Here is a 27,248-nt window from a genome sequence, read left to right on the forward strand (position 1 = left end):
ATGTATCTTTATGTGTAATGAAGAATCAGAGTCACGTAGTCCTTTGTAAAAAATATTTTTGTATTGATATATTTTTAATTAAATTTTAATTTTTATCAAAGTTAAGATTTTTAAACTTTCTCAACTCATTCATCCTAGAATATAAAATTGACTGAAGTATATACCAAAGCCAATTCAATAAAATATTTGATTTTGATTATCATTATTGTTATCGATTTTATATACTATGGTATATACTTAAAAATATTTTTTGGTTGGATATTGCTACTTTGGATAAAAAATTTAAAGATATCGAGTTGTCACAACTTATACCTTAAATTCAAAGGCTAAAAAGATGTCACATTTAATTAATCATTCCTCTAATAAAATCTTCGATATAATGATTTCAAATATTTATATCGAATATTGTGATAGTACTTTTCGATGTTTAATTATATTTTGAATTTAAATAAGAATTTTAGGATAATAAATTATCACAACTTACACTTTTAAACTCTAGAATCAAGAGAATGTTACATTCAAATAATTCTTTCCCTTTTTAAAATGATAGATATTATTAATATAAATATTGAAGAAAAAATCCTATAATTATTAATAATATTATTATAATAATAACTATTATTATTATTGTTATAGATATTATTATTATTATTATTATAATAATAATAACTATTACTATTATTATTATAATTATTATTATAGTTATTACGATTGTTACTATTCTAAATGCCAAGCCCAAGCTTCATATAATTTAGACACCATTTCGATCCAGTTAAGGAAAGTTTAGAAAAGCTTAACTCCTCAACAATGGATATACTAAACGTCTCACTGTGTAATTTTACCCTTTAAATTGGTATTTGGCCGAATGATGCTAGCATTAGAATTTTCACTTACATCCAAAATTGACTATTTGTAAATAAAAATCTCACGAAACACCTTGCTTCATAACTACGTGTGTCGAACCCATGCAGGAAATCAATGCCAACACAGATGAATTATCTAGAATCAATGCAACCATAATCTACTCAAAAGGTAAAAAAAGAAAAAGAAAAAAAAAGGAAAAAATCCGAGGCACTCAATTAAAAATCTAAACAAAATATCTTGTGCTAACAAACAAATAATAAGAGCGCACAAAAATAGAAAATTGCTCAACTAAGTATATAACTTAAATCAATCAAAAGGAAAACCAAACCATTCCACCCAAAAACCAAAAAACGAGAGCACAGTACACATTCATTAATATTATTTTCCTGAAAACAAAACCCCCAAATCGAGCATCCCATTTCTACCTAATCGTAACTCACAAAATTGAGAATCCCGAAAAATGCATGAATAGTGCAAGGCACGTTGAAAGAAGAAACAAGATAATCATACCACGTCGCAGGAAGGATGGTCTCTTCCTCACTGCTCGACGGTCACTTCCCCGCTATAGGTTCTTCTTTTTCTTCCTAAAGGACGAACCACGGGTTGTACATATGGTTCCCCACATCACCCATGAAGTCCCTCTTTTTATCTCTTTTCCTCCCATCTCGTTAAACCTTTTTTAATCAAAAGGAGAATAGTCCCATTAAGCGAGCATGAGGATCCTTGCTTGTCTGTTGTTGTTGGAGTATTGCAAGTAGGCAACATAGTTAGCATAGATAACCTTTTTAGCTGCAGAACAAGGTTTGCACCACTTTGTACGAGAATGAGATCAGTAGCATAGGGGGCACAAAAGAAAGACTTTGTTTCTTGAGCTCAAAATGGTGCCCTCCAATTTCTTACTTGGTTTTGTTTTCTGTCTCATTTATGCATCCTTGATTTTGTTGTTTCTTTCTGTTTTTGTCATTTTATTTTATATTATATTTTAGAAGGAAAAATTATGATTAGTCACTCCATATATATATATATATATATATATTATCCTTTTATTCTTTATTCTTGAATAATTTATTTGAAGATTTAAGAAAGAAATTATTAAAAAAATTGATGTAACAAAAATTGGTGTTTACAATTATTTAACATGTTAAATTTTAATTAATGTAAAATTACTCCTTTTACATTAGAACTCCAAGACTCTTTTAAGTGTGAATCTAATTTTTGAAGAAAAAAAATATAAATACTTATTGTGTAAATAATTAACTCTTCATATTTTTAACACTTCATTACACTACTAGAACATTGCAAAATAGCAATCGAAATTAGCGACCGAAATTTATCAATCGCTATTTAGCAACTGATTTAGCAACCGATTATGAATAATCAAAATAGTGACCGACTTAGCGACCAAAATAAGTCGTCGCTAGAAAATCAATCGCTATTTCGGTCACTAAATAAGAAATTTTGATTTTTTAGCGACGGAATCAAATTCAGTTGCTATTTCAGTCGCTAAATTATAAATTTTGATTTTGTTTAGCGACGGAATTAATTCAATCTCTATTTTGGTCGCTAAATTATAAATTCTGATTTTTTTAACGACAAAATTCAATTCAATCGCTAAATAATAGTTAAAATTAGCAAAGGAATTGAATTCGGTCGCTAAATAGTAGTTAAGTTTAGCGACGGAATTGAATTCGGTCTCTATTTCGGTCGCTAAATTATAAATTTTTATTTTTTAAGCGACGAAATTTAATTCGATCGCTAAATAATAGTTAAAATTAGCGATGGAATTGAATTCGGTCGCTAAATAGTAGTTACGTTTAGCGACGAAATTCAATTCGGTCGCTAAATTATAAATTTTGATTTTTTTTAGCGATGAAATTTAATTCAGTCGCTAAATAAAAGTTAAATTTAGCGACAGAATTGAATTCGGTCGCTAAGTATTGAATTCGGTCGCTAAGTAGTAGTTAAATTTAGCTACGAAATTTAATTTGGTCGCTATTTCGGTCGCTAAATTAGAAGTTTCAATTTTTTTAGCGACCGAATTAAATTTGGTCGCTAAATATTAGTTAAATTAGCGAAGAAATTGAATTTAGTTGCGAAATAGTAGTTAAATTTAGCGACAAAATTTAATTTGATCGCTAAATCAGAAATTTTGATTTTTTTAGTAACGAAATTAAATTCGATCGCTAAATATTAGTTAAAATTAGTGACGGAATTGAATTCGGTGTCTAAATAAAAAAATTTAATTTTTTTAGCGACAAAATTAAATTCGATCAGTAAATATTAGTTACAATTAGCAATGTAATTCTATTCGGTTGCTAAATATTAGTTAAAATTAGCAACGTAATTCTATTCGTCACTAAGTAAAACTTAAAAAAATTTATAAATTGCTATTAAAAGTGATGATAATATTTTTGTGAGTACCAATCCCATTTTCTTTTTTTTGTAAGGGCAAGACATTAATTTATATTAAAAAAATATTTATATGCACTCCTACATAATTAATACCAATATTTATTTATGTGAAAAAATATTTAGAGGTTTTTTTTACGATTATATTTTTAGGGAATTTTTTAATTAGAGTATATGAATTTTTTAAAATTTCTTATTTATTTTGATCTATATTTATAATATATATTTCTAACTTATGATAACTTTATTTTTAAATAAATTTTTATATTTAAAATTTAAATTAGTATTTTATTAATGGTTGATAATTAGAAAATAAAATAAGGATAAATACATTTTTTGAAATTTATATCTTAGATTTAAGATGAATAAATATATTAAGTTAATTAATAATTTATTTAAAATGTTAAAATTTAATATATAAAAATAATATTTTAAAAGAGAAGGGTTATAATAACATCGGTGTAACTTTTACTAAGTATTACATCGCTCAATAACTAATTTTAACATTTAGCGACCGAAAATTTTGGTCGCTAAATAGCGACCGAAATATTTTCAGTTGCTAAATAGTTTAGCGACCAGGGTTTTAGCGACTGATTAAATTCGGTCGTTAAAGTAAATAGCGACCGATTTTTGCAATTTAGCGACCAATTTCAGTAGTCGCTAAATTGCATATATTTTTGTAGTGGATAATCTTGTTATATGTTGAGACCCAACTTAAATTTTAAATTTGAATATTTTTATGCTTTATTTCTTACTTTATTTTGTTATTATTCTTTTTTAGTGGAGCTATATCTGCATTCAACTTTAATAAACTTACAAACTGTAATCTATTAGTTTAAGATTTTCTTTGTAATGCAAGACCTTTTTTAAGCGTGTACAGTGTGTTTCAGAGTGAGGAAAATAATAAAGTGAGGGAAAGAAAAAAAAATAGAAGGGAAGAAAAGTATGCAAGAAATAGAACAAAAATAAATGTTGTTTGCTTGAAAATAAATAAAGTGAAAATTAATTTTTGAGAAGTTACTTAATACACAAATAATAGTATTTTTTACTTGGATTTGTTTTTGAAATTTTTTTCGTATTGTGGTATAGCGTGGCTGAATGTCACCTTTTTTTTTTAATTTTATTTTATAGTTTTCACTTTGTTTTAATTTTTAATTGTTTTTCTTTTTTAAATTTATGGTTTTTGTCAAAAAATAAATTTATACAGATTTAATTTTTTATTTTATATTAGAATTTTTAAGTTATTACTTTTAGTTGTATTTTGAAATATTTTATTATTTTTTCAGACTTAATTTACATTAAAAAAAAATAAAACAACATAATAAAAACAAAGGACGATTATATAATTTAATTTATAATATCAATTTACTTTGAATCCTGAATGCTGCATGTTAATGTATAATCAACAATTATATTATAACTTTTTATTTTAAACTATAAGAGTATAAGTAATGTATTTTTAAATAATAAGATAAGAAAAACTTCTTTTGGACCAAGCGTAATAAGTTATTAATTAACTTTAGAATAATAATTTGTAAATTTAGATTATTGTTATAAAAAAATTATTTTTATTTTTATTTTTGTTTTTGGAAAGATTTTCTCGCCAACTCACTCTTAAAAAAATTGATTATGATTTTTAATCCACCATAATCAAAGTGAACAATATTTTTAAAAAATATTATGAAATTAGAGCAAAAAGAGATAATTAATATTATTAAATTGAAATTTTAAAATTTAAAATAACACCCATTATTATATTTAATTCTTTTTCTTGAACAATATTTATTATGTGTGTACATGAAGTACTTCCTCCAACCTCTTTTATAAGATACAATTACATACATAACTCACTAATATTAAAAAAAAAAAGTTAACTAATTTAATGAATCACATTAAAATTGTCTTAAATTTCTATTTTTCTCTAAACTACCTTAACATTGATACAAGACTGCTACTCTAGCAACCATTATTAAAATTAAGAAAATGACTTTAATTTAGAATGTTTCTTATCAGAAATTAATTAATAAAAAATAATTATTATTTTAGATCAATAGATTCTAATTAAAAAAAAATACAAATAATACTTTGGAATTTGAAACTTAAAAGAGTTACACGAGGGAGTAGTATATTGCTGGAGGCGTGCATTTGATTAATGATAACTTTTCCATGAACTTGAATGAAACATGCCCCATTAATTGCGGGGAATATATACACGTTTACAACTGTACTTATGGACAAAAGTCATTTGGGTTACACATTCCAAGAAAATGTAAAACAAAAATATTTGGTTGACTTGTGTCGTCTACCTATTTTCCTCTGCTTGGCAACGAGGGGCTTCAATTTTTAGTACAGGTTTCATAACCATTAAAAGGTAAAACTGTACATGCCATAGTAGACAGAATATTAAGAAACAAGTTCATGGCTTCCTTCAAGTAATGTACCTCCGTGTACTTTCGACCCACTTTTGTTCAGTTTATTACATTGGATCAACCCTTCAAAGTTCAAACAGTGCCTTCCAATCGATCCTGAGAACCCTTGTGTCCCATTTATCTTCCAACGCCACCGTTAATGTATACCCTCACTACATTATAATTATATTCTTATATTTGTAGATAACATATACCAATAAATTATTTTCACAAAAAAAATAAATTATATAAAATAATGTTTTCGCAAGTCACATGCTATATATGTTTCCTCTTAATTAATGACTTTCCCTTCAAAAATCAAAATATATTTATACTTAAGAGCAATCGGGGTACATTTTTAAAGCAACTGAGACTAATCGAGACATTAAAGCATAATTTTCCTGCAATATAAATTTTATATATATATATTAAAAGCGATTGAGACATTGTAAAAGCAATACTTACACTTCATATAGAAGCATGCTTTTGAGACTTTCTGAAAGCATTATTGAGACTATGAAAACAAACATAACTTTTTTATACTCAAGTCTATAGTTTATACGTATGTCTTATCTAATCATGTTATTAAAACTAAACATATTAATGTAGAAATTGTCTGTGGAAGAGAGTTATATATATTTATTTATCAAACAAGAAATTTTTTTAAAAAATATTTCTTATAAAATTTGAAATTGTTGATTTAGCATTTAATAGGTTATATATATAATTGAATTTATATGTACATATTTTATAATAAATGACGTTATAAAAATAATATATATATATATATATATATATATATATATATATATATATATATATATATATATATATATATATGGAGAGAGAGAGAGGGGAAGGGGAGAGAGAGCATGATCTATTTATTTTAAAAATAAATTTATTTTATTCAATAACTCATATTTTATATTGTTAAATAAATTTTTTTACAGTATAAATAAAATTTACAAATTGTTAAAAATTTTAAAAATAATTTAATATTTTATTTCATTAATTCAAATTAATAAATAATTATAAAATTATTTTTTACTTTAATTTAAATTAATATAATTGAATATTAAATGATTTTTAAATTATTTTAAAATTTATAACTTGATTTACATTAAAAACTTTTAATTTAATTGTTAAATTTTTTAAACTTTGATATATACAATTAAATGGATATTGGGCAGAAATTAAGTGAAAGACTGACCGGTCAAAGTTATACAGCCGATACCACATATTAATATATATTGCTTTTGGCGCGCATGTGATTAATCTTAACTTGTCGATAACTTTTTATTCCCCACATAATCGCATGATATATATATATATATATATATATATATATATATTTTTTTTTTTTATGTAATTGTGCTAGTCTGGCAAATTCAAGGAAACATCGCACCGAGCAGGTGAAGGAAAAAAATAATTGCAGGGAATACTCTAAACCCATAGTTGACTGCAGAGTCATTTGGATTCCAAAAGATTTTGACTCAATGTTTGGTTGAGTTGGGTCGTCTATGCTAGCCATTGCAATATATAAAGTGCAAAAAGCATAGCATAGTAGTGGTACTGCTACCCAAGATTAAGCAATAAGCATGGCTTCCTTCAAGCTTGTCTACTACCTCTTTACCCTTATCAGCTTTATCAATTTCGTAACCAATAAAGCACAGGACGACCTTGGTTTTATGGACTACTTTTGTTCTGAGAACCTAACCACACCAAACAGCCCGTTCCAGTCAAACGTGAGGAGCCTTCTCTCTGACTTATCCTCCCACGCCACCGCTAATAACAATCCATACTACAACACCACAGTCGCCACTACAAACCACTCCCACACAGCCTATGGAATGTTCTTCTGCTCGGGTGATGTCCCCCCTCGCCATTGTACCCAATGCGTCGCTAACGCAACCCAACAAATACTCTCACTCTCATATTCGCATCCAAATTGTTCCTTGTCCACAGATGCATATCTTAAGTACGATGACTGCATGATTCGCTTTTCCAACCGTTCTTTCTTCTCCACCGTTGACATAACTCAACTCGGAGGTTCTTCATGCAGCGGTTTTAATGAGGAAAACTTGACGAGTTTAGTTTCCAAAACGATGAAGGAAGCGGCAGATAAGGCAGCGATTTCTCCTATTGGTGTCAAGAAGTACGCCACAAAGCAAGCAAGGGTGTATGGATTTAAGACCCTTTACTGTGAGGCTCAGTGCACACCAGACCTGTCACCCCAAGATTGCAAAAAATGTCTAAATGTTGCTCAAGAGAACTGCCAAGGATACTTTTTACCACGCACTGGTTTGCTCAGCTGTAAGATGGGCTGCGATTGGTACCCATTCTATCGCCCCAGTACCGCTGCGGCACCAACACAACCCCTTCCGCTCACAAATCCTTCCAATACAGACTCACAACATTCTACTTATCTTTCCAAAAATTGTTCCACCATCATCATCACCGACCCCACTTTTCAATCGAGTCTCATAGCCCTCCTCTCTTACTTTTCTTCCAACTCCACTACTACCAAAAACGGTTTCTTCGAGACCAAAGTCCACACTCTCACTGGTTTCTTCATGTGCTTTGGGGACTTTTCCCCCACTCTCTGTCACCAATGTGTCCTAAATGCAACGCAAACAATATCCTCGCAGTGCCCCTCCTCCAAAGAGGCTATCATTTGGTACAATCACTGTTTGCTTCATTATTCCGATCGCCCATCTCTCTCCGCACTAGATAAAAGTCCTGCATATAAGCACTTGAATATCGTCAACTATACTTCAAACCCTAACCAGCTGCAAAGCTTCTTCACTTGGACTTTTGCCAAGACTTTATATCCACTGCAGTATGACACAGACGGCAGTAGCAGTACCATTAAGAATTATGCAAAAAAACAAGTAAAACTGAATGATCGCCAAACTCTCCATATTCTTGTTCAATGCACACCAGACCAGCATAATTCGGATTGCAGGAGCTGTATAGAAAACATTTTTAACAACGAAATTCCATGGTGTTGTATGGAGATTCCAGAGGGAAGAGTACTGTATCCAAAATGCTATATGATGTTCGGATTGTCCCCGTTTGATGGATATACTCCCCAAATTCAGGAGCTCAGGCCAGCTACAGGTGACCTTCTCATTCAGTCAATATTTATACACCTACTTCACCTATTTATTCAACTTTCTAACTTATTTAGCCAATCCTTTTAAGAGTATATAATTAATTGTAATATAATATCAGCAATTCAAATTTATTATAAAACTGCTTTTCATGATCTATGATTTGAATGCAATGTGAAACAATATCTATAGTTTAGCGCATTATTTGAATTAATTTCACGCCTTAATATATAAACTGTTTCTATTTATGTTATTAGACTGAGGTATTGTGCAGTTTTTTTCTTACAGAAGATACTATGCGGTATGTTAAAATTATGTTTAAAGAAAATTTATAAATAAAAAAATTAACAAATTTAGAATGTGTTATCCACAGAGTTAATATTACTTCATAATAATAATAATAATATAGTTATAAAAAGAAAATACCATCAGATAAGTAACTGTATATTATAATTTTAAAAAAGTTATTGAACCCTAACACTGTATAATAGCTATTTTCATGAATTAAACTCGGCTCTCTGAATAAAGTTATCTAATAAAAATTCATTACTAAAATCCATTAAACTCGAATATATATTTCTGATTATTTTTAACCGAATAGTACTAATATTTGCTTTTAATATAATTATGATAGTATAACTTTAATATACGATTCATTGTTTTAATTATTTGATGTAAACATTTAATCTTATTGTGGTGTCGCTATTAATTTATAATGCAGGAAATAATACAGGTTGGGCACGAACAATAATCTTAATTGGTATTGGTGTCCTCATCGTTGCTTCGACGACACTCCTCTCCTTTTGGTGCTACTTGCGAAGGACAAAAACAAGAAAAAATAATTACAAGATACTTCTCAGAAAAAACTGTACGTATTGTGATTATAGTTAAATAAAGTTTTTCAATCCATAAGTATTAATTTATAAATTTTAAGAAATTTGAAAAATTAGTACCAAAAATTAAACTTTTTTTTTTATCTAGTTGGTGAAGAAAGTACTATCGTAGAGGGATTGCAATATGATTTGACTACAATTAAAGCAGCAACAAATAATTTTTCACACGAAAATAAGATTGGTAAAGGTGGATTTGGAGAAGTTTATAAGGTGAGAAATTAAATGTGAGTTTTTTTTTCTTTCAATCATGTTTTCAACACAAATGAGTAATTATTTATTTTTTAGGGTATTCTTGATGATGGACAACATATAGCTGTAAAGAGGCTTTCAACTCATTCTAAACAAGGTTCAATTGAATTCGTGAATGAGGTTTTATTAATAGCCAAGCTACAACACAAAAATCTTGTGGCATTGATAGGTTTTTGCCTTGAAGAGCAAGAAAAAATTCTTATTTATGAATTCATGCCGAATGGGAGCCTTGATTACCTTTTATATGGTTGGATACTTTTGACCTTACTCCTTTTAATTAGTTAAAGTGATTTATACACCATTTGTATTTTATTAGTACATTATACCTTAAATATAACTTAAGTTATTAATTTCAAAATATTTTTCAATTGTTTCTCACATTCATTAAAAAACTTTTACAGGTATTCAACAACAAAAGTTAAGTTGGTCTGAACGCTACAAAATTATAGAAGGAACTGCTTTAGGAATTCTTTACTTACATGAGTATTCACGACTTAAAGTTATACATCGTGATCTTAAACCTAGTAATGTTCTATTAGATAAAAATATGAACCCAAAAATATCAGATTTTGGCATGGCTAGAATTGTTGAAATTGATCAAGATCGTGGAAACACTAATAGAATTGTTGGAACATAGTAAGTTTTTCTCACTACAAAATATTTTCATTTTGATTTCACTTTTGTAGATTTTATGTTTTAATTAACACATAATTTTTTATAGTGGTTATATGTCACCAGAATATGCAATGCTTGGAGAATTTTCTGAGAAATCAGATGTTTTTAGTTTTGGTGTCATGATTCTTGAGATTATTACTGGAAAAAAGAATGTACAATTCTATGATTCACACACTCTAATGGAAGGCCTAATAGCTTATGTAAGTGTAACATTTTAGATGTTTTCAATAATTATATATATATATATATATATATATATACATTGAAATTAATTTTTGATTATATAGTTGTGATAATATTAATATTTATTTTGATTAACTATAACAGGTTTGGAGACAATGGAAGAATAAAGACCTATTAAGCATCTTGGACTCACACATAAAAGAAATTTATTCACAAGAGGAAGTTTTTCAATGCATTCATATTGGTTTATTATGTGTTCAAGAAAATCCAAATATTAGACCTACAATGGCCACAATTATTTCATATCTTAATAATTACTCACTTGAATTGCCATTTCCACAAAAACCATCATTTTTCTTGTCCAATCATAGAATGGATCAAGATACAACTAGACAACAAGAATCAAGTTCCAACCAAACTACTAATGATTTCAAGCTATTTTCTATCAATGAAATGTCCATGAGTAACATTTATCCTCGTTAATTTATTTGATAAAATTATCTTCTTATGTTTCTAATGTATGATAAACATTGACTCTCACTTGTATATGTTGGTAGAGATTATTATGATTTTCTTTTATAGTCTTATTATCCAATAATATTGTCTGATTACAAGCGAATAACTCTTAAATAATTTAACAAAGCAAAGAAAATATTTAGGATGCAAAACAAGATTTTGTAGGATCATGAGTATAGAAGTAGCAAAGTTGGGTAATTCACACGTTTTGCCCCACCCCACCATGGCTTAGATATACCAACTTCCTCTTCACAAATCATCTCTTGGTGATTATTGTAGTTTTAGTATCTAGCATCACTATAACAAAATTTATTATTAATAATAATAATTTAAGAACAATAAACTAATTACTTCTATTTTATTATTTAATAGAAATATTAATGATTAAAATATAATAATTATTAAAAATATATGTATATTATACCAAAATTTATTTTGAACAAAAAATTATTTATTAAAAAAACTTAAGTCTTACATTAACTAGAAATAATATAATTAGTATATAAGTAGATAATAACTTTCACTTTACAAGTGAGTTTTATAGGGTTGAGTTAAACCTATAACTCTCTTTTCTAAGTTGGTATCAGATCACTCACCATTACCAAGCTCAATAAGAAAATTAAAAAATATATAAATAGAGAACAATTTTTATCTTATAAGTTTTATATCGACTAGAAATAAAGTAATTAAAAAGTATATAAATTATGAATTATTTCTTAAAGCAATAGCAAAAAATATTAAATACTAGTAAAAAATACTAAAAGAATTTATATATTTTTCTTGATTATTATAAAAGTTTTTATTAATATATAAAATAATTGTAAATAAATATTTTATCGATAATGATTAATATGAAAATATTGATAAAAAGATTTTATAACTATTTTTATTGTTATTAAAAATAATATTTAATATTATTAAAAATTGATTTTGTTGTAATTGATTGGACAAAGGACATAGCTCCCACTCTTGGCAGGATTGATCAAACAAGTGGACTGTTACCCTCTAATCTGTGGATTCGTTAAATGTAGTACGGATGGCGGTGCTAGAGGGTCGTCGGTGCCTATGAGGGTCTTTTTTGTGATAGTAATATTATAGAGCGTACAGTTTTTGAGGGATTCATCTCATATATTGGTATTGAATCAGCCTTTAAGTGGAGCTGCTTGCAGTCAAGTTGACCATCGAGCGTGCACATGTGGATGGTTGACGACTTGGCGTAATCTCTGGTTGGAATACGATTCTAAATTAGTACTGGATTCTTTTCATAATGTTAATGTTGTTCCGTCGGTTGTCCACTGCAGGTGGAAACAATGCCTATACCTTTCTTCCCATATGAATTTTCGCTCATCCCATATTTTTTGGATAGGTAAACAGTGTGCAAATAAGTTAGTTGAGTATAAGGTTCATTTTATGCGCTGAGATATTATTTTAGTGAGTTTGATATTATATTATAATTCAAAATTTTGAATAATATAGTAGGTTTGATATTATATTATAATTTAAAATTTTAAGATATTAGATAAATAAAAGAGGTGCATTTTTTGTAACAAGCAAATAGAATTCACTGACCATTTATTTTTTACGTGTAGTGCTTCCTATTTACTTTGACAGCTTTGTAACAATTAGTTTGAGATACAAATAGTACCCCCAGAACAAAGTAAACAATACTTTACCAATCATATAGGGCTTTGAAAAAAGAAAAAAACAATCAAAATATGGAATACGATCTGGTTTATCATGATTTGGAATATCTGGAAGTGGAGAAACGACTGGTTAACAATAAAAAAGAAGATATAAATGACATTTTGGAGATGGTTCAAATTAGAGTCTTGCACTGTCTTAAAGCAAAATGTAAAGGATTTACTTTCTCTATCCACAATTGGTGTTCAAATTCTATTCCATGCTTTAATTCTCTTAAAGACTCTTAATTATTTGAAAACTAATTTGTTCTATGTCTAAGGTACTTTATTTTTGTTAATGTAAAAGGTACTTTCTAAGTATAACTATGGAGGTATAAGCTAAGTAATTCACAGTAAGTTCTTATTTAAGCTTGTTTTGTGACTTTTTACATATGTAGTTGAGTATCTCTGGTGCTTCTATGTTATATATAATACTTATTGTTTGACTGATAAAAAATAAATAAATAAATTTTTTTCACTTATATATTATTCAACATGTTAAATTTTAATTAATGTAAAATTATTCTTTTCGCATTAGAACTCCAAGATTCTTTTAAGTGTGAATCTAATTTTAAAAAGAAATTACTTATTGTGTAAATAACTCTTCATATTTTTAACACTTCATTATCTTGATATATGTTGAGACCCAACTTAAATTTTAAATTTGAATTTTTTTATGCTTTATTTCTTACTTTATTTTGTTATTATTCTTTTTTAGTGGAGCTATATCTGCATTCAACTTTAATAAACTTACAAACTATAATCTATTAGTTTTAGATTTTCTTTGTGATGCAATACCATTTTTTAATCGTGTACAGTGTGTTTCAGAGTGAGGAAAACAATAAAGTGAGGGAAAGAAAAAAAAATAGAAGGGAAGAAAAGTATGCAAGAAATAGAACAAAAATAAATGTTGTTTGCTTGAAAATAAATAGAGTGAAAATTAATTTTTGAGAAGTTACTTAATACAAAAGTAATAGTATTTTTTACTTGGATTTGTTTTTGAAATTTTTTCGTATTGAGGTTTTTTTATAGTTTTTACTTTGTTTTAATTTTTAATTGTTTTTCTTTTTAAATTTATGGTTTTTGTCAAAAAAATAAATTTATACGGATTTAGTTTTTATTTTATATTAGAACTTTTAAGTTATTACTTTTAGTTGTATTTTGAAATATTTTATTATTTTTTCAGACTTAATTTACATAAAAAAAATAAAAGAACATAATAAAAACAAAGGACGATTATATAATTTAATTTATAATATCAATTTATTTTGAATCCTGAATGCTGCATGTTAATGTATAATCAACCATTATATTACAACTTTTTATTTTAAACTATAAGTAATTTATTTTTAAATAATAAGATAAGAAAAACTTCTATAAGCGTAATAAATTATTAATTAAATTTGAATAATAATTTGTAAATTTAGATTATTGTTATAAAAAAATATTTTTATTTTTATTTTTGTTTTTGGAAAGATTTTCTCGCCAACTCACTCTTAAAAGAAACTGATTATGATTTTTGAACCACCATAATCAAAGTGAACAATTTTTTTATAAAAAATATTATGAGCTTAGTGCAAAAAAATAATTAATATTATTAAATTAAAAGCTTAAAATTTAAAATAGCACTCATTCTGATATTTAATTCTTTTTCTTGCACAATATTTATTATGTACATGAAGTACTTCCTCCGACCTCTTTTATAAGATACAATTACATACCTAATTCACTAATATTTAAAAAAGTTAATTAATTTAGTTCATCACATTAAAGTTGTCTTAAATTTATATTTTTCTCCAAACCACGTACCTTAACATTAATATAAGGCTGCTACTCTACCAACCATTGTTAAAATTAAGAAAATGACTTTAATTTAGAATGTTTCTTTTCAGAAATTAATTAATAAAAAAATAATTAATATTTTAGATCAATAGATTCTAATTAAAAAAAATACAAATAATACTTTGGAATTTGAAACTTATAAGAGTTACACGAGGGAGTAGTATATTGCTGGAGGCGTGCATTTGATTAATGATAACTTTTCCATGAACTTGAAACATAGGGCATGTGAACGGGAAAATTAACAATTGCGGGGAATATGTACACGTTAACAACTGTAGTTATGGACAAAAGTCATTTGGGTTACACATTCCAAGAAAATGTAAGACAAAAATATTTGGTCGACTTGTGTCTTCTAGCTATTTACCTCTGCTTGGCAACGAGGGGCTTCAATTTTTATTACAGGTTCATAACCATTAAAAGGTAAAACTGTACATGGCATAGAAGACAGAATATTAAGAAACAAGTGCATGGCTTCCTTCAAGTAAGAGCATGCAACCACTTTAAATGAATTTTACTATGTCACACCACTTAATAAATAACTTATATTATATTTTTATAATTTTTATTTTAATAAAAATTATTTATAAGTATTCTTATATGTTTTACAATGATAAATTTTTATAAAATTAATTATTATAGATAATATATAAATATAAATAATAAAAAAAGAAATTTTATAATAAAAAATTACAATAATAAAAAAAAATTACATAATAAAAGAAATTACATAAAAGAATTATAAAAAATTACAACAAATTAAGTTTAATTACAATAAAACTAGTCTAATTTACGTAAATTAAAATTACCAAAATATTTATTCTCCTAATTTACGCCTAATAAAATTACAAGTCAATTCATGATCTTTGAGTTGCTTCTCATTCATTCTAGATGTGTCCTTCATGAGAATTTCATACATTACACTAAAGTTAGCTGCCTCCTTCACTTCAACCAATTTCTTTACTACAGCACTTCTTTCTAACATTGCTTTTGTCATATTATCCAACTCTTTTTTTTTTTCGGAGAATGTTTTGACGACCTTTGCTTTACTTTTTCTCTTCGCTGCTTTTTGAGCTATTGGACGAGATATTGGTGTTGTTGAGTCATACTCTTAACAATCATTGGCTGCATCTCTGTTAGAAGACGTTAAGTATTGTCCAAATTTAGAAATCTTTGATCTTTTAAAAGAGTTCTCCATTGATTCAGATTTCCATTTTAGCTCATCTCTTAATAATAGTCATGCATGCTCAAAATTAAATTTCCCACCTACATCTCGTGAGTCAATTTTATATACATTTGTCATGATATCCTTTTCTGAGTTGCCACTTTTTTTTTTATCACGAGCTTATTTATAATATGCTACATATAATTGAACTACATTATTGAACTGATTTTTTTTTTCGACCCAATTTTGTTCAATCCCTTCAAACAGTGCCTTCCAATCGAACTTGAGAACCCTTGTGTCCTATTTATCTTCCAACACCACCGTTAATGTATACCGTCACTACATTATAATTTAATTTTTATATTTGTACATAATATACCAATAAATTATTTTCACCTAAAAAAAAAATATACCAATAAATTATATAAAATAAGGTTTTCGCAAGTCACATGCTATATATGTTAATAAGTTTCCCTTCAAAAATCAAAATATACTTATACTTAAAAGCAAACGTGGTACATATTGTTAAAGCAACTGAGACTAATCAGGACATTCTAAAAGCATAATTTTCCTGCAAAAATAAATATATATGTAGGTGAATATATCTATTTACTCTGTAGAGTTATTTTATTTAATAATTTATTGTTTATATTGAATTTTAAATTTAATTTCTAAGTTAAAATTATTTAACAAATAAAAAATTTATAAATTTTTATCAAGTAAATTAATATATATATATATATATATATATATATATATATATATATATATATATATATATATATATATATATATATATATTAAAAGCAATGGAGACATTTGAAAAGCCATACTCAGACTTCATATAGAAGCATGCTTTTAAGACTTTCTAAAAGCAATTGAGACTATATAACAATAAACATAACTTTTTTATACTTAAGTCTATAGTTTATACGTATGTCTTATCTAATCATGTTGTCATCCATGTTAATTGTTAAAACAACATATTCATGTAGAAATTGTCCGCTGGAAGAGAGTTATATATATTTATTTATAAGATTTTGTATTAAATTTTTTATTCTTTTATAAATGTTTTTATTATTAATATTTCTTATAAATTTTAAAATGTTGATTTAGCATTTAATAAGTTATATATATATATAATTGAATTTATATGTACATATATTCTTATAATAAATAACGCCATAAAAATAATATAATATATATATATATATATATATATATATATATATATATATAAAAGAGGGGAAGGAATTTTTTTTAAAGAGTAAGTCTACTAAAATTTATTTCTCTTAATAATTTATATTGTTATAATAGTAGATTAAACCTAACTCAACCTTACAAAACCAGTATATATATATATATATATATATAAGAGGGGAAGGATTTTTTTTTAAAGAGTAAGTCTACTTAAATTTATTTCTCTTAATAATTTATATTGTTAGAATAGTGGATTAAGCCTATTCAATTGCCTAATCTCTAGTCGATGTGAGACTTGTGTTTTTCCCAATACATTTCCTCACGTCCAGCACTATTGGGCTTGGTACGTGGATAAATGGTGGGTGGCCCTTTTTAATGGAGTTTTTCCCAATACACCCCCTACACCTATGTGACATGCATCAATAGTGGGTGACCCATCTTTAAGTGGATCTAAATGGTTTTGATACCATGTTAGAATAGTGGATTAAACCTAACTCAACCTTACAAAACCGGCTTGTAAGGTGAGAGTTGTTTTCCACTTATATACTATTCAATTGCCTAATCTCTAGTCGATGTGGGACTTGGGTTTTTCCCAATATATTTTTATATCAAATTTCAATGATTCAATTGTTAAATTAAAAATTCTTAATATATAAATTAAGTTTATAAATTTTTAAAAATTTAAAAATTATTTAATATTTTATTTTATTAATTCAAATTGATGAATAATCATAAAGATATTTTGTATGTTAATTTTAATTTATATAATAAAGTAACAAATAATTTTTAAATTTTTTTAATTTATAAATTTGATTCATATATTAAATTTTTTTTATTTTAATAGTTAAATCTTTAAAATTTAATATAAAATATGAGTTATAAAGTGACTGAAAGTATGATAAGACTTACTCTTAAAGTAAGTGATATATATATATATATATATATATATATATATATATATATATATATAATTAAGAAAGTGCGGTAAATATATAAAATTGTGCTGTATATGAAAAGAAAAAACAGAATTCTACGAAATTCTGAAAAAGATGTATAGAATTAGATGAATATTGGGCAGAAATTAAGTGAAAGACTGACCGGTCAAAGTTATACAGCCGATACCGCATATTAATATATATTGCTTTTGGCGCGCATGTGATTAATCTTAACTTGTCGATAACTTTTTTTTATTCCCCACATAATCGCATGATATGTATATTTTTTTTTTATGTAATCGTGCTAGAAAGGCAAATTCAAGGAAACATGGCAGCGAGCAGGTGAAGGAAAAAAATAATTGCAGGGAATACTCTAAACCCATAGTTGACTGCAGAGTCATTTGGATTCCAAAAGATTTTGACTCAATGTTTCGTTGAGTTGGGTCGTCTATGCTAGCCATTGCAATATATAAACTGCAAAAACCATAGCATAGTGGTGGAACTGCTACCGAAGATTAAGCAATAAGCATGGCTTCCTTCAAGCTTGTCTACTACCTCTTTACCCTTATCAGCTTTATCAATTTCGTAACCAATAAAGCACAGGTTGGCCATGGTGTTTCGGGCTTCTATTGTTCTGAGAACCTAACCACGCCAAACAGCTCGTTCCAGTCGAACGTGAGAAGCCTTCTCTCTGACTTATCCTCCCACGCCACCGCTAATAACAATCCATACTACAACACCACAGTCGCCACTGCAAACCACTCCCACACAGCCTATGGAATGTTCTTCTGCTCGGGTGACGTCCCCCCTCTCCCTTGTACCCAATGCGTCCTTAACGCCACCAAAAAAATACTCTCAGGCACATATTCGCATGCAAATTGTTCCTTGTCCACTGATGCATATTTTAAGTACGAGGACTGCATGATTCGCTTTTCCAACAGTTCTTTCTTCTCCACAGTTGACTTAAGTTCACCCGGAGGTTCATGCAGCATTTTGTATGAGGAAAACTTGACGAGTTTGGTTTCCAAAACGCTTAACGAAGCGGCAGACGAGGCAGCGAATTCTCCTATTGGTGCCAAGAAGTACGCCACAAAGCAAGCATTGATGGCTGGATTTAAGACCCTTTACTGTGTAGCTCAGTGCTCACCAGATCTGTCACCCCGAGATTGCAGAAAATGTCTAAATGTTGCCATCGATTATGTTCCAAAGAACTGTCAAGGAGGCTTACCGCAGTATGATAATCTCAGCTGTAATCTCAAGTGCGATTGGTACCCATTCTTTCGCCCCAGTACCGCTGCGGCACCAACACAACTCGTTCCGCTCACAAATCCTTCCAATACAGACTCACAACATTCTACTTATCTTTCCAAAAATTGTTCCACCATCATCATCACCGACCCCACTTTTCAATCGAGTCTCATAGCCCTCCTCTCGTACTTTTCTTCCAACTCCTCTACCACCAAAAACGGTTTCTTCGAGACCAAAGTCCACACTCTCACTGGTTTCTTCATGTGCTTTGGGGACTTCTCCCCCACTCTCTGTCACCAATGTGTCCTAAATGCAACCCAAACAATATCCTCGCAGTGCCCCTCCTCCAAAGAGGCTATCATTTGGTACAATCACTGTTTGCTTCATTATTCCGATCGCCCATCTCTCTCCGCACTAGATACAAGTCCTGCATATAAGCACTTGAATATCGTCAACTATACTTCCAATCCTAACCAGCTGCAAAGCTTCTTCACTTGGACTTTGGCGACTACTTTAAATGAATTGCAGTATGACACAGACGGCAATAGCAGTACCATTAAGAATTATGGGAAAAAACAAGTAAAACTGAATGATCACCAAACTCTCCATACTCTTGTTCAATGCACGCCAGACCAGCATAATTCGGATTGCACCCAGTGTCTAGTAAACATTGTCAACGAAATGCCATGGTGTTGTATGAAGATTCCAGAGGGAAGAGTACTGTATCCAAAATGCTATATGATGTTTGGATTGTCCCCGTTTGATGGATATGCTCCTCAAATTCAGCCGCTCAGGCCAGCTACAGGTGACCTTCTCATTCAATCAATATTTATACACCTACATCGCCTGCTTATTCAACTTTCTAACTTATTTAACCAATCGTTTAATTAAGGGTATATAATTAATTGTAATATATAATATCAGCAATTCAAATTTATTATAAAACTGTTTGCCATAATCTATGATTTGAATGACAATGTGAAACAATTAATATTTATAGTTTAGTGCATTATTTGAATTAATTTCACGTTTTAATATATAAATTGTTTCTATTTATGTTATTAGACTGAGGTATTACGCAGTTTTTTTCTTACAGGAGATATTATGCGGATAAGAGCCACAAAATATGTTAAAATTATTTTTAAAGAAAAGTTATAAATAAAAAACTAACAAATTTGGGATGATTCTTCAAACAAAGTTTATATTACTTCATAATAATAATAATAATATAGTTTAAAAAAAATATCATCAGATAAGTAACTGTATATTATAATTAAAAAAAAGTTATTGAAACCTATCACTGTATAATATCTATTTTCATGAATTAAAATCGGCTCTTCTGATAAATCGATTAAATAATCATTTATAAAGTTATCTACCAAAAAAATTCATTACTAAAATTCATTAAACTTGAATATAAATATTTCAGATTATTTTTAACCAAATAGTTCTAATATTTGCCTTTTAATATATAATTATGATAGTATAACTTTAATATATACGATTAAGTGTTTTAATTATTTGATGCAAATATTTAATCTTATTAGAAACACCCCAATAGAGAACAAGGTAAAACGGACACGAACTTTATAATTTTTGCTCGCTACAAAAAAAAAAAATAATAATAAAATTTGTCATATAGTATTATATATTATATAGTAACATAATATTTGTCACTCAAAATTATTTTTATTTATATTATACATATAATATATATTAGTATATTGTTAAAAAAATATAAGTATAAATTATAATGACACATAATATATGTGTTTAATTCTTATTTAAAATTAATATTAAAATTATATATAATTATATTTCAAATAAATTTATACTTACTTTTTTTATATTTATAATAATATTTTTTATATATGTAGTATTTATCGTAATATTTATTACTTTTTATTTTTTCTTATACATAGACATTTATACTAATTTTATATATCATAACTATTAACGATTGATTTAATGGTAATAAATAGTTAGTTGAAGTAAATGAAATTATACCACTAATTAATTAATTAAAAATTATATTAATATAATTTTTAAGATAATTATTATAAAATTAGTAAATTTACCATGAAGATAATTTTTTATTGAATGATTATTGGAAGTAAATATTACTTTTTCTCTCTGCCAATTATTGTCGGTGTCTTGATGACGCGTATTTATTTATAATGCAGGAAATCATACAGGTTGGGCACGAAAAATTATCTTAATTGGTATTGGTGTCCTCATCGTTGCTTCGACGACACTCCTCTCCTTTTGGTGCTACTTGCGAAGGACAAAAACAAGAAAAAATAATTACAAGAAACTTCTTAGAAAAAACTGTACGTATTGTGATTGTAGTTAAAAAAATTTCAATCTGTAATTATTAATTTATAAATTTTAACAAAATTGAAAAATTAGTACCAAAAGTTAATTTTTTTTTTTTAATGTAGTTGGTCAAGAAAGTACCATTGTAGAGGGATTGCAATATGATTTGACTACAATTAAAGCAGCTACAAATAATTTTTCACACGAAAATAAGATTGGTAAAGGTGGATTTGGAGAAGTTTATAAGGTGAGAAACTGTGATAATTTTTCTTTTCCTTTCGATCATGTTTTCAATAATAATTATTTGTTTTTTCAGGGTATTCTAATTGATGGAAGACATATAGCTGTAAAGAGACTTTCAACTTGTTCTAAACAAGGTTCAATTGAATTTGTGAATGAGATTTTATTAATAGCCAAGCTACAACACAAAAATCTCGTGGCATTGATAGGTTTTTGTCTAGAAGAGCAAGAAAAAATTCTTATTTATGAATTCATGCCGAATGGAAGCCTTGATTATCTTTTATATGGTTTGATACTTTTGACTTTACTCTTTTTAATTAGTTAAAGTGATTTATACGAAATATGTTTCAATTGTTTCTTACAATCATTGAAAAATCTTTACAGGTACTCAACAACAAAAGTTAAGTTGGTCTGAGCGCTATAAAATTATCAGAGGAACTGCTTTAGGAATTCTTTACTTACATGAATATTCACGACTTAAAGTTATACATCGTGATCTTAAACCTAGTAATGTTCTATTAGATGAAAATATGAACCCAAAAATATCAGATTTTGGCATGGCTAGAATTGTTGAAATGGATCAAGATCGTGGAAATACTAATAGAATTGTTGGAACATAGTAAGTTTTTCTCATTACAAAATATTTTCATCTAGATTTCACTTTTGTATATTTTATGTTTGAACTAACACATAATTTTTTATAGTGGTTATATGTCACCAGAATATGCAATGCTTGGAGAATTTTCTGAGAAATCAGATGTTTTTAGTTTTGGTGTCATGATTCTTGAGATTATTACTGGAAAAAGGAATGCACAATTTTATGATTCACACAATCTAGAGGAAGGCATCATAGCTTATGTAAGTGAGACATTTTAGATTTTTTTAAAAATATATATATATATATATATATATATATATATATATATATATGTATGTATGTATATAATAATGTAAATTTAAATTAATTTTTGATTTTATAAATGTGATAATATTGACATTTATTTTGACTAACTATTACAGGTTTGGAGACAATGGAAGAATAAAGACCTATTATGCATCTTGAATTCACACATAAAAGAAAGTTATTCACAAAAGGAAGTTTTCCAATGCATTCATATTGGTTTATTATGTGTTCAAGAAAATCCAAACATGAGACCTACAATGGCAACAATTATTTCGTATCTTAATAATTTGTCACTTGAATTGCCATTTCCACAAGAACCATCCTTTTTCTTGTACAGTCGTAGAATGGATTATGATACAGCTAGAAAACAAGAATCAAGTTCCAACCAAACTACTAATGGTTGCAAACAATTTTCTATCAATGAAATGTCCATGAGTAATTTTTATCCTCGTTAATTTATTTGATAATTGTTGAGTATTATAATTTAAATGTATAGTTTGCATATATTATCTGTACATATAGTTTGAAGGCTTAGCTTGTACATGTATTGTCTGATGATATAGTCTAATGTTATCATCTGATGGTATTGTTTGATGGTATCATCTGATGGTATAGTCTAATGATATAATCTGTAGGTATCATATGTGTATCTTAGTATGTCAGTATTATATGTTTATATCATATTTCAATGTACTCTATAAATACATGTTTGCATTATTGCTTATTAATAAGAGGGATAAGTAATCATGTGTAATACACAAGTGTGAGAATAAAGTTTTTCTCTACTCAATTTTCACCCTATGTTTTCTACCACGAGTGTGTGCATTTTGTGCGTGTCATCTCTAATAAATTGGTATTAGAGCTTGTTGATTGTGAGAGACCTATGGGTGGTGTGTGAAACCCACTAGGTTTCAAGATGTTCTATTGTGAGGGAAACTTTTTCTTGTGTGAGTTTTTATTATCCTTGTGTGAGTACTTCTACTTTCTTGCATGGTGTTGGAAGGGTGAATCATAGATGGTTCTTGTAGGGCTTTCCCTGCCAACTTACCTGTGTTTTATGGCAAACACTTTGACCAATGGTGTGTGAAGATGGGTGTCATTTTTGGTTTCCAAGAATTGTTGGAGATTGTAAAGAACAGGATTCAAGAAGTGGAATAAGGTAATACAGAGGTGCAATAGGTAACTTATAGAGATTCAAAGAAGAAAGACTATAAAGCTATTTTCTTGATCTATCATTGTGTGGATTCTGCAAATTTTTAAAAAAATTTGTTAGCTAGTTCGACAAAAGAAGCTTGGGATATTCTGCATAAAACTTATGAAGGTCCTAATAAAGTGAAGAAGATGAAGCTTCAATCTCTTCGAAGGTAATATGAGTTATTGTTTATGAATGATCAAGAGTCCATAGTAGATTATTTTAATCGAATTCAAGCCCTTGTTAATTCAATGAAATCTTGTAATGAAAAATTTACAGATCAACAAATTATAGACAAGGCCCTAAGAACTTTGACTCCTCATTTTGATCATATATTATGGTGGCAACTGAGGAATCCAAAAATCTTGAGATCAGAAAGGTAGATGAGTTGCATTATTCCCTTGAAGCTCATGAATAAAGACTAAATGAGAGGAGGAATAGTGAAAAGACTCAGGAACAAATCTTACTAGCTCAAACCAAATACAAGAAGAAAGGTGCAAGTGGTTGAAACAAGAAAGGAAAAGGCAAGTGGAAAGGTGGCAAGAGTCATGAAGCTAGTGACTCATCAAAAGATCAAAATCAATATTAGATTTAATATGATCAAATTGAGTCTTCAAATAGACAACAGGGCAGTCCATCTTAAAGATTTTAGGAAAAGAAGAAGTTTGATAATTAAGAAGAAAATTTAGTGTTATAATTGGCAAAATTGGAGGCATTTGCAAGAGAACGCAAAAGTGGCAAATTAGGAAAATGAAGATTTAATGGTAAAGTATATCTTGCTCAAGATGAAGGGTCAAATTACAATAAAGTGTTGTTGATGGTAACCATAGACTATGATGGTGATAACTCTAAATCTTGGTATCCTGACACAAGTTGTTCAAATCATATGACAAGACATAGAGATTAGTTGCTTGATTTTGATGCTAACGTTAGGAATAAGGTGAAATTTATAGATAACAATACCATTACAACAAGGGGAATGAGAAAGGTTGTGATTAAGAGGAAGGATGGAAAATCTTTATATGTGACTGATGTTTTGTATGTACCATCAATGAAAACCAATTTAATTAGTTTGGGATAGTTGCTACAGAAGGGTTTCTCAGTGAGTATGAAAGAAAATCATAGAGATATTTGATTTGAAGCAAAGATTGATGTTAAATACTCCTTTGTACAAAAACAAAACTTTCAAAGTGAATCTAACTACAACAAAGGTGTAAGTGTCTGTTATCCAAAAATACTAAGGATGCGAGGTGGCTATGACATTTCAAATTTGGACACTTGAATTCTAAAAGTTTGAATCATCTTGGAGTGAAACAAATGGTGATTGGGATGTCTTTCGTTAAACCACCAGAACCAGTTTGTGAAGGGTGTCTTATGAGTAAGCAATCGAGGAAAGCTTTCAAGTCTTGTGCACCTTTCCATGCAAGATAGTCATTGGAAGTGGTTCATTCAACTGTGTGTGGCCCAATTGAGACTTTATCATTAGGATATTTCATGACTTTTGTGGATGAATTCGCTAGAAATATGTGGTTGTATTTGATTAAAGAAAAAATTGATGTGTTTTCTATATTTGTGAATTTTTGTGCATTGGTTGATAGGCAAAGTGGTCATAAATTGAAAATTCTAAGAATTGATGGAGTTGGAGAATATAACTCTAAGGAATTTCATGATTTTTGTTAGAGGAAGGGTATTGAACATGAGGTGATTGCTCCCTATACCCTCAACATAATGGATTGGTTGAAAGGAAGAATAGAACTTTGCTTGATATGGTAAGATATATGTTGAAAGGAAAAGGAATGCTTAATTTCTATTGGGAGAGGAAATATCTACTACAACGTATGCTTGAACAGATGTCCTAAAAGGAGAATAAAGATGGTGAGTACCCCCGAGAAAGCATGGAATGAGCATAAATCAAGTGTTAATCATTTGAGAATTTTTGGTTTCCTATGTTGTAGGGACATTCCGAATCAAAAGAGGAGAAAACTAGATGACAAAAGTAAAACACTTATGTTGATTGGGTATCACTCAACAGGAGCATACAAGCTATACAATCCAAGTCAAAGGAAGGTTCTTATTAACTCAAATGTTATTGCGGATTAGACATCATCACAGAACTAGGAGAATAAATTAGATTCAGGAACTAATGTTCAACTTGAACTTGAAAGGGATGAACAAGTTGAACTCAATACTTCAATTCCTACTGTTCAACAATATAAGAGAGAAAATCACAGAGACTAAGATTTCCTTCAAGCAAACTTGTAGATCATGAAGTGTTCTTAGATGGTGTCGTTCCATCTGGTAGTGAGCTAGTGCATTTGGCTTTCATGACAGACTTAGAACCAATAAATTGGGAACAAACTTAAAAATACTTAAATACTATTAAAAATAAATATTTGTCACTCATAATAATTCTATTTAGCTCAAGTAAAATTGTCTCAAATAACATATACTTGTAGTCTATAAAAAATCAAAATTAAAATAAAAGCTTTTAAAACTTTATCTTAAAAACTCTTTTAAATATAATCAGTTTTTACCTTTTACTTCATCTTAAAATTTTAATGATTTAATTAAAAGAAATTAAAGTTTAATATAGAAGATGGTATAAAAACTTAATTATAATGAGTGTGAAATTGATTAATAGAATTAAAAAAATTTAAAGATTTATTAATAAATTAAAATTTATAATTAAACCATAAAAATGAATAGACGATAACTATCTGTGATATTTTTTTAATGTCAAATCACTACTATATTTAACTTTCACTAGTGGAAAAAAGGTTTTTAAAATTGGTTATTTTTAACTTTTAAAATCGGTTCTGTAACCGATTTTAAAAGAGTCAATTTTAAAAGAGACTTTTAAAATCGGTTAAATAACCAATTTTAAAAGTAAACTTTTAAGATTGGTTGTTTTATAACCGATTTTAAAAGTACTGGCTGAGAAAAAAAAATTAAACTGGAACGGGTCGTTCCAAAACTGGAGCGGGCCGTTCCAGATTGTGAAAAAGGCAAAATGAAGAACTGGAATTAGAACGGCCCATTCTCCTTTCAGAACGGCCCGTTCTCCATGCAGCACGGCCCATTCCAGGTTCAAAATTTTTCCAAAATGCACCTACAATCAAAATAGAGACAAGAGAAGAGTATGAGAAAATAAAAAGAGACACAAGAAGAGGAAAATGAAAACGAAAACAATAATGAAATTTACCTCTTCAGAAAATGAGAG

At 28.1% G+C, this 27,248-nt stretch overlaps 2 protein-coding genes across 5 annotated transcripts; both read left to right on the forward strand.

The window, feature by feature from the left end:
• The first annotated feature begins 7,162 nt into the window (after positions 1-7,162).
• Positions 7,163-11,381, forward strand: LOC109813012 (cysteine-rich receptor-like protein kinase 15). Of its 3 annotated transcripts, XM_029270656.2 has the most exons (7): positions 7,179-8,801; positions 9,516-9,662; positions 9,776-9,897; positions 9,973-10,183; positions 10,338-10,572; positions 10,658-10,811; positions 10,939-11,381. In XM_029270656.2, the coding sequence occupies exons 1-7, from the start codon at positions 7,280-7,282 to the stop codon at positions 11,275-11,277; spliced, it is 2,730 nt and encodes a 909-aa protein (XP_029126489.2). In that variant the 5' UTR covers positions 7,179-7,279; the 3' UTR covers positions 11,278-11,381. The 3 variants fall into 3 exon arrangements, with proteins under 3 accessions (XP_029126493.2, XP_029126492.2, XP_029126489.2); XM_029270660.2 differs by lacking the exon at positions 10,939-11,381 and having other exon boundaries at positions 7,163-8,801; positions 10,675-10,813; XM_029270659.2 differs by lacking the exons at positions 9,776-9,897; positions 9,973-10,183 and having other exon boundaries at positions 7,175-8,801.
• Positions 11,382-18,504: 7,123 nt separating this feature from the next.
• Positions 18,505-26,234, forward strand: LOC109813018 (cysteine-rich receptor-like protein kinase 7). Of its 2 annotated transcripts, XR_003803829.2 has the most exons (8): positions 18,505-20,181; positions 21,560-21,706; positions 21,818-21,939; positions 22,009-22,219; positions 22,317-22,551; positions 22,637-22,790; positions 22,953-24,200; positions 24,308-26,233. XR_003803829.2 is itself a non-coding variant. In XM_029270661.2 (7 exons), the coding sequence occupies exons 1-7, from the start codon at positions 18,657-18,659 to the stop codon at positions 23,289-23,291; spliced, it is 2,733 nt and encodes a 910-aa protein (XP_029126494.2). In that variant the 5' UTR covers positions 18,505-18,656; the 3' UTR covers positions 23,292-26,234. The 2 variants fall into 2 exon arrangements, 1 of the variants encoding a protein (XP_029126494.2); XM_029270661.2 differs by having other exon boundaries at positions 22,953-26,234.
• The last annotated feature ends 1,014 nt before the right edge of the window (positions 26,235-27,248 follow it).

The sequence above is a fragment of the Cajanus cajan genome, chromosome 7, assembly GCF_000230855.2.
Source record: "Cajanus cajan strain Asha chromosome 7, NIPB_CcT2T_4, whole genome shotgun sequence".
Taxonomy (NCBI): domain Eukaryota; kingdom Viridiplantae; phylum Streptophyta; class Magnoliopsida; order Fabales; family Fabaceae; genus Cajanus; species Cajanus cajan.

Excerpts from the sequence above, each read along its gene's own strand:
- LOC109813012 (XM_029270656.2), top strand. The coding sequence starts at position 7,280 with ATGGCTTCCTTCAAGCTTGTCTACTACCTCTTTACCCTTATCAGCTTT. Across the intron at positions 9,898-9,972 it reads GATTTGGAGAAGTTTATAAG|GGTATTCTTGATGATGGACA; the intron begins GTGAGAAATTAA and ends TTTATTTTTTAG. Across the intron at positions 10,184-10,337 it reads CCTTGATTACCTTTTATATG|GTATTCAACAACAAAAGTTA; the intron begins GTTGGATACTTT and ends AAACTTTTACAG.
- LOC109813018 (XM_029270661.2), top strand. The coding sequence starts at position 18,657 with ATGGCTTCCTTCAAGCTTGTCTACTACCTCTTTACCCTTATCAGCTTT. Across the intron at positions 21,707-21,817 it reads GAAACTTCTTAGAAAAAACT|TTGGTCAAGAAAGTACCATT; the intron begins GTACGTATTGTG and ends TTTTTAATGTAG. Across the intron at positions 22,552-22,636 it reads AATAGAATTGTTGGAACATA|TGGTTATATGTCACCAGAAT; the intron begins GTAAGTTTTTCT and ends AATTTTTTATAG.